The sequence below is a fragment of the Mobula birostris genome, chromosome 9 (genome assembly GCF_030028105.1).
Source record: "Mobula birostris isolate sMobBir1 chromosome 9, sMobBir1.hap1, whole genome shotgun sequence".
In the NCBI taxonomy this organism is placed as follows: Eukaryota; Metazoa; Chordata; class Chondrichthyes; order Myliobatiformes; family Myliobatidae; genus Mobula; species Mobula birostris.
The window spans coordinates 100,185,967-100,201,642 of record NC_092378.1 but is presented as its reverse complement, the minus strand read 5'-3'; the positions used below and the strand labels follow the sequence as shown (position 1 = coordinate 100,201,642).

Here is a 15,676-nt window from a genome sequence, read left to right as displayed (position 1 = left end):
TCTGATTGAAATGTATAAGATCCTAAAGGGATTGGACAGGCTAGATGCAGGGAGATTGTTCCCGATGTTGGGGAAGTCCAGAACAAGGGGTCACAGTTTGAGGATAGAGGGGAAGCCTTTTAGGACCAAGATTAGGAAAAACTTCTTCACGCAGAGAGTGGTGAATCTGTGGAATTCTCTGCCACAGGAAACAGTTGAGGCCAGTTCATTGGCTATATTTAAGAGGGAGTTAGATATGGCCCTTGTGGCTACGGGGGTCAGGGGGTATGGAGGGAAGGCTGGGGCGGTGTTCTGAGTTGGATGATCAGCCATGATCATAATAAATGGCGGTGCAGGCTCGAAGGGCCGAATGGCCTACTCCTGCACCTATTTTCTATGTTTCTATGTTTCTGTAACGTATAGCACAAGCTGCAAAAAACATCCTTAAATGATCTATACCATAGTAAATCTGAGACCATTTTTAATTGGATACTTTGAATAATAAATGTTAAACGATACACAGAAAGAGACAGTACAGGTGTTAAGAATGATGTTCTTTCAGTCAGCAGACATAACAGGCGTGTGAAGATGTTCTTTCAGTCCAGATGAAGGGTCTCAATCCAAAATGTTGACTGTCCATTTCCCTCTACAGATGCTTCCTGACCATGTGAGTTCCTCCAACAATGATTAGGAGCTTAGATTCAAAACCTGAACATACGGAGCCATTGCCTGCATACTGCAAATTTTTGTGTGAGGTTGACTAGGTTCTGGATAAAACATTTCTCTGACCTACAGATTAGCTATACTACAAAGTGAAGCTTGCTGGAGATTCAGTGGTGTGTTCCCTCTCAAGTGCTCGAGTGAAGGATGTCTCAGTATGGCTACAGAACACTCAAGGGGTAAGCAGCCAGAAGTCATACCTTGGCACCAATGGCATAGGTGGAAGGGGGAAAGAGGTCCTGTACAGTGAGCAAGGGGAGTTAGGAAAGGGACCGAAAAGCAGAATCTCAAAGATAGTAATCTCTGGATTACTACTGATGTCATGTGCTAGTCACAGCAAGAACAGAAATATAGGACAGATGAATGAACTGGTGAAGGGGGAGCAGGGTTTCAGGGTCTTAACAGAGGGACAGATTGCAACTTAATGGGAAGGTGGGAAGGGATCCTGCCTGGGAGAGTTGGTAGGCGTAAGCTAGTTTGACAGGGCGACAGGAACAAAAACACCAGGCCAGAAAGTGGAAGAATTGAGAAGAAGGTAGATGTCATGACCGGGAAGAACAGACACAATGAGACAGATGTGTTGAAGTATGTGTATTTTAATGCTAAGAGTATTATGGATGAGAGTGATGAACTTAAGAGCATGGATCAGTAGATGGAACTATGACAGTGTGGCTATAACAAACTTGCCTGAAAGAGGGAAAGGACTGGATGCTTAATGTTCCTGGCTTTTGATATTTTAGAAAAGATAAGAGGAGGAGTTAAAGGGTGGAGGCCATGAGTTGTGTTATTAATCAGGGAGAATATCACAACTGCACCCAGAGGGAACATAATGGCGGCCACATCCACTGAGTCTACATGGGTAGACCTCAGAAATATGACAGATGGTATCACACTGTTGGGATAATACTACATGCCACACAACAGCCACCAGGCCATTGAGAACAGATAGGCAGGCAGATTAGGGAAAGATGTAAAAACGGTTGTTGGAGTGGATGACTGTAACTTCCATAATACACCGAGCTCTCCTTAGTGCTAAAGGTTTATAGGAATGGAATTTATTAGGTCAAACAAGAGGGGTCATGCTCGACCACGTGTGGATAAAGAGTCTGGCCAGGTGACTGACTTTCTGGTGGGAGAGCAGGAACTAGGGAGAAGTGATTGTGAGTAGCTGTTTTTGGGCAAGCCCACATCTGACACTTGGAGGATGCTTAAAGACCAACCGCACAGAGTTCAGGACAGATATGTTCTAAGAAGAAGATGACATGGTAGAGAAAAATTAGATGTCAACATGATGAATTTAGTCAAGAACAAAAAGGAAGTGTGTGTAAGATTTAGGAAGCTAAAATAAAACACTATCTTTAAGGATTACAAAGAGACAAGAAAAGAACTAAAGGGAATTAGGAAAGCCAGGAGAGGCCATGAAGTCCTTTCAAAGCAGGATTCCCAAAGCATTCTATACATAAATCAAGAACAAGAGGATAATTATGGAGCAGGTGGGATCACTCAAGGATAAAGGAAGGATCATGCGCTTGGACAATGTGCTGAGGTCCAAAATGAGTACTTTGCATCAGTAATTACCAAGGAGAAGGATGTGAAGGTTAGGAAGATCAGTCTAAAGCACGCTAATTTGCTCAGGCATTTGAGATAAGTAAAGAGACAGTATTAAAGAACATTATGGTGGGCAAGTCCAGAGGGCCTGATGGGATATACCCCAGGTACATGAAAGAGACAACAGGTAAGGTTGCCAGGGTCTTGACCAATATCTTCATGTCCACTCCAGCCAAAGACAAGGTCCCAGAGGACTGGCAAGTAGCTAATGTTGCTCCATGATTCAAGACGGGAAATAGGGATAATCGGGAAACTAATAGAACACCATGTCTCACATCAGTGGTAGGGAATTTGCTGGAAAAGCTTCTTAGGAATAGGATACATGATCATTTGAAAGACCTTAATTAGGGATATTTAGCATGACTTTGTGAAGGGAAAGTTGATTAAATTGATTAACTTCTTTGAGGAGATGATGACGGTAGAACTGTAGACGTTGTCTGCATGGATTTTACTAAGGCGTTAAACAAGGTCCCTCATGAGGAGCTCATCCACAAGATTAGGATGCAAGGGATCCACAATGAAGTGGCCATTTGGATTCACAATTGGCTTGCCCAATGAAGACAGAGGGTAATGATCGATGGGAATTATTCTGGCTAGATGTCTGTGACAAGTGGTGTTCCATAGGGATTGTACTGGGACCTCTGTCTGGATGACTATGTAGATGGATGTGTTAGTAAGTTTGTATGATACGAAGATTGGTGGTGTTGTAGTATACGAGATTGGCAAAAGATACAGCAGGATATTGATCAGTTGCAGATATGAGCAGAGAAATGGCAGATGGAGCTTAACTTGGTCAAATGTGAAGTGTTGTGTTTTGGAAGAACAAATGAAACAGTTTAATACATTGTTAATGAAAAGACCCGTAACAGTATTGATGTGCTGAGGGATCTTGATTTCTAAGTCCATAGGTCTCTGAATCTGGCTCTACACGGGTTGATTAGGGTAGTAAAGGAGGTATGCTGGCATGTTTGCCTTTATTAATTGAAGATTTGAGTTCAAGAGTCAGGAAGCTTTATAAAACTTTAATTAGGCCACACAGAGGGTGTTGCATTCATTTCTGGTTGCCTCATTATAGGAAGGATGTCGAGGTTTTGGAGTGGATGCAGAAGGGGTTTATGAGGATGTTGCCTGGATTAGGATTACATTAGGATGTAATGCTGAGGCTTTGTAAGGGATTGGTCAGACCACACTTAAGAGTATTCTGAGTAGTTTTGGGCCCCTTATCTAAGAAAGGATTAACTGGTGTTGGAGAAGTCCATAGGAGGCTCATGAGAATAATCCTGAGAATGACAAGATTAACGTATGAGGAGGATTTGATAGTTCTGGGGCTGTTCTCGCTGGAGTTTAGAAGAACTAAGGGGGGGAATCTCATAGAAACCTATTGAATATTATATGTCCTAGATAGCACGGACGTGGCGAGGACGTTTCCTTTGGTGGTGGTGGTGGTGGGGGGGGGGGGGGGGGAGAGGTCCAGTTCTAGAGGCCACAGCCTCAAATAGGATGTCCCTTTAGAACAAGATAAGGGGGAATTTCTTTAGCCAGAGGATGGAGAATCTTTGGAATTTGTGAGGGCAAGGTCAGTGGGTACATTTAAAGAGGAAGTTGATAGGTTCCTGATTAGTAAGGCTGTCAAAGATTACAGAGAGAAGGCAAGAGAATGGGGTGAGAGGGGTAATAAGTCAGCCATGATGGAGTGGTGGAGCAGACTCGATGGGCCAAATGGTCTAATTCTGCTCCTTCATCTTATAGCCTATTAGAGGGTATGTGCAAAAAGGAGTTTTTACCGGACTGGTTAAGGCTGAGCAGAGATCTGATAGCCAGTATCTTTTCCCAGGGTTGAAATATCTAAAAGCAGAGGGCATGCAGTTAAGTTGAAGTTCATAGGAAACATGCAGTGCATTCTTTTAAAAATCCGGAGTGGTGGGTGATTGGAAGTCACTGCCTGGGGTGATAATGGTGTTCAAGAGGTTCTCAGATAGGCACATGACTGTGCACAAAATGGAAGGATACGGATATTAACTGTGAAGAAGGAATCCATTTAGTCAGGTATTTGACTAAATGTAATTAGATTGGCACAGCATTGTCGTCTGAAGGGCCTGTTCATGTGCTGTACTATGTTCTATGAGGTAGTGAAGAAAACTAAGACAGTTGGTGTGCATTGGGAATGAATTAGTGGTAAGCTTATTTGTTAAATCTCTAACTCAAAATGGGTCAAACCAACGTCCTTTGTGCTACAATTAATTCTCAGTCTTATAATCTCCATTTGGTCAATAAGGAAATTGCAAAACAGAGCCGAGTTTACTAGAACCTGCAAGCTTAAGCAACATCCCTATCCATGGAGTTTATTTTAAAAAGTGGGGAAAATAAGTGAGATATGATGGAAAGGGACAAGAGAAACAATAAAGTAAATATGAATAGTGCAAAAGTTCACTTCCTGCACATGGAAGGTTGTGAACTGACTCACCTGTCTAACAGAATTCAAGTTTTGCATGCCCAGACCCACTGAGCCAAGAGCCTGATTAGGTAGTGCACAGTTTGAAGGGGGAAGCTTCATGGTTGGTGCAGAGATGTACGTTAGGTTTTGGGGCTCTTCTGCTATAATGCCATCTTGATTGGACAAAGACAGAGACAACTGGGCAAGGGGAAGTAGGGTTGGAAAAGGCAAACATGGAAAGCCGATCAGCAGCAGAAAGGTAGGACATGGCAGAAACAAGAGAAAAGACGAAGGATTAGTATCGATTTGAGATGCAAAGACAGATTTAAAAGGATGGCTACTGACAAATGGGTCTCAATAACAAACAAACAAATTGCATTACAAAGGCTGCTTACTACATAAAACAAAGACATCTGAAACCACAATGAAAAAAGTTTGGTTAGCAGCTAATGATAGTAATCCTCAGAAAACATTAACAATACTGCTCATGTACAAAATCTACTTTCGACTCCCAGTGATTCAAACCTTTTTATGAATAAGTGCACATCTTAAAGGATTGGTGTTTAACTCCAGTTCACAATTTTCCAAAAGCTTCTAATTTACACTGGGGTTTTGTCCAGATTGGAACCCAGACAATCATGGTGGTCAGGGGCCAGAATCAATTCAGTTTCTCATCTCTCACTTGTACCAACCGCTTTCAAAGGTGATTGATTTTTAAAAAAATACACTCACCAATTCACCTGTCCCTATCACATGGCCACAGAGAAAATACTAACCTTATCATAATAAGGATTGCGTTCCATGGAAGACTCTTTGGAAATCTGAGGACGAGAAGTATGTCCTTTCCCTAAAATACCACTATATTCTCCAATATTCATTCCGTGCTTATCCATCTCCATTCTCTTATCTCTTAACATACCTGGAGAGGAGAAAGCAGCAGCAAGATGATGTAGATTTGGCCACGACTGCTTAATTGACATTAGGAAACAAAAAGTAAATTCAGATTTGAAAAATACATCTTTTGATTGAGGTGGCAAATAAGGCATATAGCAGATAAGGTGATGAAGGAAGAATTAAGTAGTTAAGATGATATAGAAGGATGCTGGCCTTCATTATTTGGAACTTAGAACTAAACAGAATGAAGGTTATGGTATGACTTTATAACATGTTGGTTAGGCCGCAGCAAGAGAACTGTGTACAGTTCCGGTTGCCACATTACAGTTGTAGCTTATCAGATAATTGTGAGAATGTGGTGAGTGCTCACGCAGCCAATCGTGGGGTGGATCGACTGGGCCTATTCTGTATAGGCTTTTGAGTGCACATGTCTTTTGACACGGTGCGACTGGTTTGTAGTTCCCACACTGTAACTTGTACAGTGTATATTGTCACTAACATGACTTAGTAAAAATGTTTAATCATACTACTCTATTGTAGTTCTTGCTTCATGCAATATGTAATAATAGGAAGGAAATAACTATTACACATGAGGAAGTTCAAAGGGATTGACCAGCAAATAGCCAGTTTGAAATTTTTCAGTTATGAAAAAAAGACTGGATAGGCTAGGCTTGTTTTCCTTGGACAGGAGGCTGAGGGGGATCCTGATAGTGATCTATAAAATTATGAAGCACACAGATAGGGAGAATGGTGAGAAATCTTTTCAGAAACATCTGTAACCAGGTTAAATAAGTTTGAGGCAGAAGGGGGTGAGAAAGAATTTGAGGAAATTCTGTTTTCCACATGAGGGTGGTTGCAATCTGATAGAGAAAGTGATCAATCTAGGTACTCTCAGAACATTTAAAAAGTATCTCAACATAACACTTGAACCACCAAGGCATAGAGGCTATGGAGGAAGTAATGGTAAATAGGATTAGGATAGACGAGTACTACATAGCTGCCTGGAGGCAGTGGTCAATGGACCTGTTTATGAGCTGTATGGATCTATGGTACAAACTTTAGTTTAATGCTGTAACAACTTACCAACAGGTATGTCCATCTTATTGCTCTTTGTATCTTCAGTAGATTCCCTCTGTAACATGCAGAAATCACCTTAAGTATTCAGAATTTATTGGAAATATTGGTAATGGCATCAGGAGAAAATTTCATCCTTGGAGCAGTGATGTTCTGCTCTCAGGATCTGGTACAGAGTTCTAAGAGTAAGTTACTTTCAATGCTATTATGCCAAGAAGTTGAATGGGAGCTAAATGGATACTAATGATAGAAAAGTTGGTCTTGGTGGGATCTGATGAGCTTGTTATATGAACGCATGGCATTGTTAAAGAGCACTGAAACACCTCATTCACAGCATTTATACAAATGCACTGGGTTACTGAAGAACATTCAACCATCTCATTCTAATACATTTAAAGCGGTGTAGTATTCCCGAATCCCAGGTAAAGGGCACAGTTCCTCAACGAAAAAGCTGGAGAAAGTGGAGCACAGAAAGCAACAATGATAATTAACACTCAATTTTGCACCAGTAAGCAGGTGCCAGCAGGCTCTTCAATCTTACCTTTTTCACAAAGCACTCTGAATGGAGATGAGAGTCTAAAATATGAGTAAAATCCATCATAGCCCAGCATTTTGATCCACTTTTCTGAGATGGACAAGGTCATGACCCCAGAAAAGAATGGGCATTGGTCTAATTCAAACTCCTTACAACCACTCTCTCTTTAAGGGTAAAAATAATATACTGGAAACTATCTGGCCAATACTGGTCTTGCTGAAAGGTTCAAACCATAGTTCAGGTCTCTCTTCCACCTACTAGAGATATTCATCAAGAGCAATGTGTACACAGGACCCTCAGCATTGCCAATGATCCCTCCCCTCCTTCCAGCAATCTCTTTGACCCCCGTACCAGATACCACAGCATCAGGACAAGAAATATTGGGATGGAAAATAGCACCCTCCCCCCAAGCATTAGACTCCCGAGCTTCCCTGTCACCACACACTGTATGAATCTCATTGTATGGTCTCATCACGCCAGAAGTATCAGTAGCCTTATACCCTTTACTTTTTAACTTGTATCATATATGCACCTAATTATTTGTTAATTTATTTGTGGTAATATTACTTTGTGTTATGTATATGAGTTATGTGTTGTGCACCTTGGTCTAGAGGAACTTTTTTTGTTTGGCAGTATATATATGTACGGTTGAATGACAATAAACTGAACTTGAAAGGAAGGGGGGCGGGAGGGAATTATCAAACTTCACTTACAGGAAATCCAATGTTAGAGAATTGCTTCATTAATTGATTCATCCATATATCATCTTGCTTGTTTCCTCCTTTCACCATGCCCTAGAAGACATATAACATTCAATCACACGCAACACTAACCACAAATAAAACAAAATCTAAACTTTCAAAATCCAAGTCCTACATGAGGGGAAAAATATTCAGGTGTTATTCACCACAGACACATACTACCAAGAGTAAATTAGATGGAGAAGACATTAATTTTCTTCCTATTGTGCTCACCTATCCTTTGCGCGCTTCAGGGGGTGTTTGAAAGGAGGCTTTGTACTCAGGTGGCACAGAAATGCTCCAACATTTAAAAGGTACAATTGCAGCAGAGAGGAGCCAGAAGCAAAAAAATACAAACTCTGACAAAGCAACATCTAGAACATGACTTTAATTGATTCAATCACTATGAAGCACTATTTACAGCAATACACTGTCTTTTCTAGTTATCATAAATATCACTGTTTCTGTAAAAGTTAGTGAGAATGGAGGGATGAGAATAAAATTAGGTGAGGCTTGAAAACTGCCACGACTATGCACGAACAACATCTTTAATGTCTATAGAGGAGCAACAGGATTGCCTGAAGTTTTACCTTTAAAGCCACCTTTTTGGATGCCCAATTTGAAGAGGAGTTGCTTTCTTGTGAGGTGTTGCTGTTCCACATCACTGAGTCTCCTTCCTCCTCCTCCCAGCTGGAGTGACGAGGTCCTGGCATCAATGTTTCCTCATCACCCCAGCCATCTTGCATAGGTTTGGGACCTGTAAAGAACAGATCACTGTATGCAAACTTTAAGTGGCAACAGCTTTTAAAGTGCAGTTTGGATTTCTCTCCCACTGTCTTTCAAAGTCAACTACTGTGAGAATTCCCTCCCATATTTTGAGCGAGTAACTTCTGCACATGATTGAGAATGATAGACTTGGCACAGGACAGCGAGGTAATATTTACTGAAATTTTTTTTTTTAAAGAGTGTATATAATCATTAATTACAAACAGATTAAAAACAAATTGGTTTGATTCACAAAACAGATAGGCAACCATCTACAGTATGATGGTAATTCCATGAAATGTGTCCCTATAACTTTTTAATTTCTGTATATTTTTAGCAGCATTTATTTTCACAACTGTAAAATGAAACAGGAAGATAAAAGTTGAAAAGGTGACGAAGGTATTTCTCTTGGGAGACGGTGGTACTCTGCATTCTTACGAGTTACACAATACATATTTGATAGTGGCAGGCCCTTGTGAAGTGACTACCAATACAAATCCTTGAACAACACCAGGGGGATACATAGGAAGAAGATGTTTAATATAAATTGGCCTCATCCAGTGCTGTACTGTACTGTTTTGTAATTTGAGTTTCTTAAGGTATAAGCTAAGTCTATTTAACAGAAAATCCTTTCATAAATTCCAGTGGTCTTTTATGGTTTTACCTATTAGAAATTTTGCTTTGTCAATTGAGGACAATGAAAATTTTAAGTAGTACAGATACTGCTAGTATGAAATGAACACATAAAAAGCTGGAAAACCTAGTAAATTGAAGAGCATTTGTAGAAAGAAAAACAAAGTTAATGTTTCAGGTCAAAGACCCTTCACAGTGTTTTACCCAGTTCTGAAGATAGCTTTTCAACCTAAAACATCAACTTTCTCCTTCCACTGATGTTGTCTGAACTGCTGAGTGTTTCAAGCATTTTGCATTTTTTAAAAATATGGACAGTTTCTGCCTCATTGCATGTAAAAGTTCCTTACCCTAGTCTAGAAAAGTTTGTAACTGTTAGATTATTTTCATTTGAACTCCATATAGATCGTTTAATAAATATTTCAGTTAACTAAATAAGCTGGATTACATACTAAATATGATATTTTTCTCGGCGGTTGATCGGGACAGGACTACACAAGCGCGTGCAAGTCAGTCCATGAGTCAGCGGGAGTATTTAAGAGAGCAGTTTGTGGAAGTCGGCCATTTTTCTGGGCAGTTGATCGGGACAGGACTGCGCAAGCGCGTGCAAGTCAGTCCGTGAGTCAGCGGGAGTATTTAAAAGAGAGCAGCTTGTGGAAGTTGGCCATTTTTCTCGGCGGTTGATCGGGACAGGACTGCGCAAGCGTGTGCAAGTCAGTCCGTGAGTCAGCGGGAGTATTTAAAAGAGAGCAGTTTGACAGAGCGGGCGACTGAGTAGAGGGAGACACAGTAGGAAGGCTTTGGCTCAAGAGGCTTCGGCGAGCAGAGGCTGGGGACAAGCTTCACTCCAAGTGAGGACCCTTGGAGAGTCTTCGGCGAGGAGGCTGAGAGAGGAGACTAGGTCACAGTTGGAGAGGGTGAGAAGTGGTAAAGAGATGACCGCCAGGCTGATTCAGTGTGCTGCGTGCATGATGTGGGAGGTCAGGGATACTGATAGTGCCTCTGGCTCCTACACCTGTGGAAAATGTGTCCAGTTTCAGCTCCTGAAGGACCGTGTTGCAGCACTGGAGAGGCAACTGGATGACTTTAGGCTCATCCGGGAAAAACAAGAGTTTTCTGGACAGGACCTACAGTGAGGTCGTTACACCGAGGATACCGGAAGAGAGAAGGGGGGGGGGGGGGCGATGATGAGCAAGGAAAGGATGCCTGAAGTACAGGAGACCCCAGGGGATGTGGCTCTCGTAAACAGGTTCACCCTCTTGGAAGCTGTCGGGACAGAAGATGATGCCAGCCTGAGAGACGGTCAGGTCTGCCAGTCAACAATTGACGCTGAAGCAAAGCCAAGGAGACAGACGTCAGGCACAGCTGTGGTAGTAGGGGACTCCATAGTGAGAGGTACAGAAAGGGGTTTCTGTGGCAACAGGTGAGATTTAAGGATGGTGTGTTGCCTCCCTGGTGCTGGGATCCAGGATGTCATGGTCCAATTGCAGGGAATCCTCAGGAGTGAAGGTGAACATCCGGAAGTGGTGGCACAAATGATGTGGGGAAGAAGAGGAAAGACATTTTACAGCGTGACTTCAGAGAACTCGGAAGGAGGCTGAAAAGCAGGACTTCCGGGGTGGTTATCTCCGGTTTGCTTCCAGTTCCTCGTGCTGGAGTGCAAGAACAGGGAGGTAATGGATCTGAATGTGTGGCTGAGGAACTGGTGCAGGAAGCAAGGATTTACATTCTTGGACCATTGGGGTATGTTTCGGGGTAAGGATGAATTGTACAAAAGGGACGGGTTGCACCTTAATAAACGGGGCACCAGCATTCTGGCAGCCAGGTTTGCCTCTGCAACACGGGTGTGTTTAAACTAAGTAGTGGGGGGGGGGGGGAGGAGGAGGGGACGAACTGGAAATATAAGGATGGAGATAAAGGGAAAGTGAGAATAAAAAAGTTAAGAAAGACAGCAGAATCTACAGAGCAGAAAGCTCAAGAAGGGATCGTACAGTATGGCCAAGTGAAGTAGGAATTGATATGGGAGGTGAGGGGAGTAATGAATTAAAAGTATTGTATATGAACACACGGAGTATATGAAATAAAGTGGATGAGCTTAAGGCACAGTTGGAAATTGGTAAGTATGATGTTGTGGGAATAACAGAGACATGGCTTCAAGTGGACAGGGCCTGGGAAATGAATATTCAAGGGTATATGTCCTATCGAAAGGACAGACTGATGGGCAAAGGGGGTGGGGTGACTCTGTTGGTGAGGAATGATATTCAGTCCCTTGCGAGAGGGGACATAGAATCAGGAGACGTAGAGTCAGTATGGATAGAACTGAGAAATTCTAGGGGTAGAAAGACCCTAATAGGAGTTATCTACAGGCCCCCAAACAGTAGTCTGGATGTAGGGTGCAAGCTGAATCAAGAGTTAAAATTGGCATGTCACAAAAGTAATGCTACAGTTGTTATGGGGGATTTCAACATGCAGGTAGACTGGAAGAATCAGGCTGGTACTGGACCCCAAGAAAGGGAGTTTGTGGAGTCCCTCCGAGATGGATTCTTAGAACAGCTTGTACTGGAGCCTACCAGAGAGAACGCAATTCTAGATTTAGTGTTGTGCAATGAACCGGATTTGATCAGGGACCTCGAGGTAAAGGAGCCATTAGGAGGCAGTGACCATAATAAGATAAGTTTTAATCTACAATTTGAGAGGGAGAAGGGAAGCTTGGAAGTGTCAGTATTACAGTTGAACAAAGGGAACTATGGTGCTATGAGGGAGGAGCTGGCCAAAGTTCAATGGAACAATACCCTAGCAGGGATGACAGTGGAACAGCAATGGCAAGTGTTTCTGGGAATAATGCGAAAGGTGCAGGATCAGTTTGTTCCAAAGAGGAAGAAAGATCCTAAGGGGAGTAAGGGGAGGCTGTGGCTGACAAGGGAAGTAATGGACAGTATAAAAATAAGACAGAAGAAGTATAACATAGCAAAGATGAGTGGGAAGCCGGAGGATTGGGAAACTTTTAAAGAGCAACAGAAGGTAACTAAAAAGGTAATACGCGGAGAAAAAATGAGGTTCAAAGGTAAACTAGCCAAGAATATAAAGGAGGATAGTAAAAGCTTCTTTAGGTATGTGAAAAGGAAAAAAATAGTTAAGACCAAAACTGGGCCCTTGAAGACAGAAACGGGTGAATTTATTATGGAGAACAAGGAAATGGCAGGCGAGTTGAACAGGTACTTTGGATCTGTCTTCACTAGGGAAGACACAAACAATCTCCCAGATATAATAGTGGCCAAAGGACCTAGGGTAATGGATGAACTGAAGGGAATTTATATTAGGCAGGAAATGGTGTTGGATAGACTGTTGGGTCTGAAGGCTGATAAGTCCCTGGGACCTGATGGTCTGCATCCCAGGATACTTAAGGAGGTGGCTTTAGAAATCATGGATGCATTGGTAATTATTTTCCAATGTTCTATAGATTCAGGATCAGTTCCTGTGGATTGGAGGATGGTTAATGTTGTCCCTCTCTTCAAGAAGGGAGGAAGAGAGAAAACAGGGAATTATAGACCGGTTAGCCTGACGTCGGTGGTGGGAAAGATGCTGGAGTCAATTATAAAAGATGAAATTATGACACATCTGGATAGCAGTAACAGGATCGGTCCAAGTCAGCATGGATTTACGAAGGGGAAATCGTGCTTGACTAATCTTCTGGAATTTTTTGAAATGGACAAGGGAGAGCCAGTGGATGTAGTGTACCTGGACTTTCAGAAAGCCTTTGATAAAGTCCCACATAGGAGAATAGTGGGCAAAATTAGGGTACATAGTATTGGGGGCAGAGTACTGCATGAATTGAAAATTGGCTGGGGGACAGAAAACAAAGAGTAGCAATTAATGGGTCCCTTTCGAAATAGCAGGCGGTGACCAGTGGAGTACCGCAGGGTTCAGTGCTGGGACCGCAGCTGTTTACAATATATATTAATGATTTAGATGAAGGTATTAAAAGTAACAATAGCAAATTTGCCGATGACACAAAGCTGGCTGGCAGTGTGAAATGTGAGGAGGATGTTACGAGAATGCAGGGTGACTTCGACAGGCTTGTTGAGTGGGCAGATGCAGTTTGATGTGGATAAGCGTGAGGTTATCCACTTTGGTGGTAAGAACAGGAAGGCAGATTATTATCTAAATGGAGTCAAGTTAGGAAAAGGGGAAGTACAACGAGATCTAGGTGTTCTTGTACATCAGTCACTGAAAGCAAGCATGCAAGTACAGCAGGCAGTGAAGAAAGCTAACGGCATGCTGGCCTTCATAACAAGGAGAATTGAGTATAAGAGCAAAGAGGTCCTTCTGCAGCTGTACAGGGCCCTGGTGAGACCACACCTGGAGTACTGTGTGCAGTTTTGGTCTGCAAATTTGAGGAAGGACATTCTTGCTATTGAGGGAGTGCAGCGTAGGTTCACAAAGTTAATTCCCGGGATGGCGGGACTGTCATATGTCGAAAGATTGGAGCGACTGGGCTTATATACTCTGGAATTTAGAAGGCTGAGAGGGGATCTTATTGAAACATACAAGATTATTAAGGGATTGGACACGCTGGAGGCAGGAAGCATGTCCCCGCTGATGGGTGAGTCCGGAACCGGAGGCCACAGTTTAAGAATAAGGGGTAGGCCATTTAGAACGGAGTTGAGGAAAACCTTTTTCACCCAGAGAGTGGTGGATGTATGGAATGCTCTACCCCAGAAGAAAGAGATGGATAGAGCTCTTAAAGATAGCAGAAACAAAGGTTATGGGGATAAGGCAGGAACTGGATACTGATTGTGGATGATCAGCCGTGATCACAGTGAATGGCGGTGCTGGCTCAAAGGGCCGAATGGCCTACTCCTGCACCTGTTGTCTATTGTCTATTGATATAGAACTAACCATGGGCTAAAGGGTTTGTTCCTGCGCTGTACTGTTCTAACACAATGTTAATAGGTGGGAAGGATTAATCAAGGAACTGGTGGTGAAAACAATGAATAAAACCATACATACATCTCAATTCTGTATGTTAGTAAACATATCTGCTGTGTGTTAAAATGGAATCCATGCAAATGGCAGAAAGAAAGGTGATAAAAGAACAAGCTGTACACTTGAACTTAATAAATATCAAACAACTTGTGTAATAAAATAAATTAAGGATAGAGCCTTTTTTTTCCTAAAGCCCAACTGCACAAAATCATTACAGCCCATTATTAAACATCACAACTTTTAAACTTAGGAAATTTTACCAGGTCTATTTGGAGGTGGTGGGGCAGCTGGGGTGTTACCCCAGCCAGAGGTACCAGCACTGTCATTAACCGGTTCTCTCCAGCTGGCCCCTGTATCCACAGGTTGCCCCCAGGCCGCCGTTCCATTGTCTACCGTCACAGTTAGAGCAGGTGGTTCTCCCCAAGAGGAGTCTGGCTTTGTCTGAACGGTGCAAGATTCTCCCCAGCCTTTTTTAATAAAAGGAAAACAAAAACACAAAACAATAAACTGCCCAGTTAACATTTCTGTTAACACAAGTTACTCTGCCAAGTTGGTGCAAAAAAATGGAGTATTTACCAATTCATGCAGTATGAGGTATTTGTGTAGCCTGAATACAGGGCACACATGAAAATATTTCTCAAATAATTTATAACCTGCACATGTCATTCATATCAAATGTACTGAGTCCTTATAAACATGTAACAGTGTAGATTTAAAAACACAGTAACACTACTTCAGCCCTTCTGTTACTCCTCCACTCATCGTAAGTTAGACCCTCCAAATATGACCAATGAAAAATAGGTTCGGTTCTAAAATGCAGCTCTTTTTTTGTTGTAAATAATGAATACTGATCATGACCAGGATGCCAAGGTGTCAGTCTTCTCTTCAACCCAGACAAAGAGACCAAACTGTGGTTTGCCATTAACTAGCTCAAGAATGATCACAGAATAAGCTCTGGTCCTTCTAGGTCTGCTTGATCACCAAATCTTCAGTGCTGCTGTTTGAGATGTTCCGATATTCCTTTCTTCAATCCTCAAATGATACCTTTGGACTAGAGGCTTTTTCTGACACCATAAGAAATTCAGGGATAATCCTTGCTCTTCAGCCAGCCATGCTTCAGTAATTTTCCAATGGTATTTGATATGTGCAATGTAAGGTTTTAGAACACCTGCACTCCCACTTCTAATGCAGCTCATCTGATTTCCAAATATCAGATCAAGCAAGAAGCTGCGAACAGTGATGTGGGAGTCAGAATTTACCAAAAATCCTGTAGACATGGTAAAGTACAGAGCTAAAGCCGATTAGGCCTGA

At 42.2% G+C, this 15,676-nt stretch overlaps 1 protein-coding gene across 5 annotated transcripts in view; it reads right to left on the bottom strand.

Annotated features, from left to right (window-relative positions):
* LOC140202898 (trinucleotide repeat-containing gene 6A protein-like) overlaps window positions 1–15,676 on the bottom strand; it is a 175,636-nt gene that overhangs the window by 26,631 nt on the left and 133,329 nt on the right. For all 5 annotated transcript variants that reach the window (XM_072268445.1, XM_072268446.1, XM_072268449.1 and 2 more), the window contains 5 exons: window positions 14,626–14,832; window positions 8,575–8,741; window positions 7,958–8,038; window positions 6,719–6,767; window positions 5,518–5,660 (listed from right to left, as the gene is read on the bottom strand). In XM_072268445.1, the coding sequence (XP_072124546.1) occupies window positions 5,518–5,660; window positions 6,719–6,767; window positions 7,958–8,038; window positions 8,575–8,741; window positions 14,626–14,832 (647 nt within the window). The remainder of the gene's footprint in view (window positions 1–5,517; window positions 5,661–6,718; window positions 6,768–7,957; window positions 8,039–8,574; window positions 8,742–14,625; window positions 14,833–15,676) is intronic.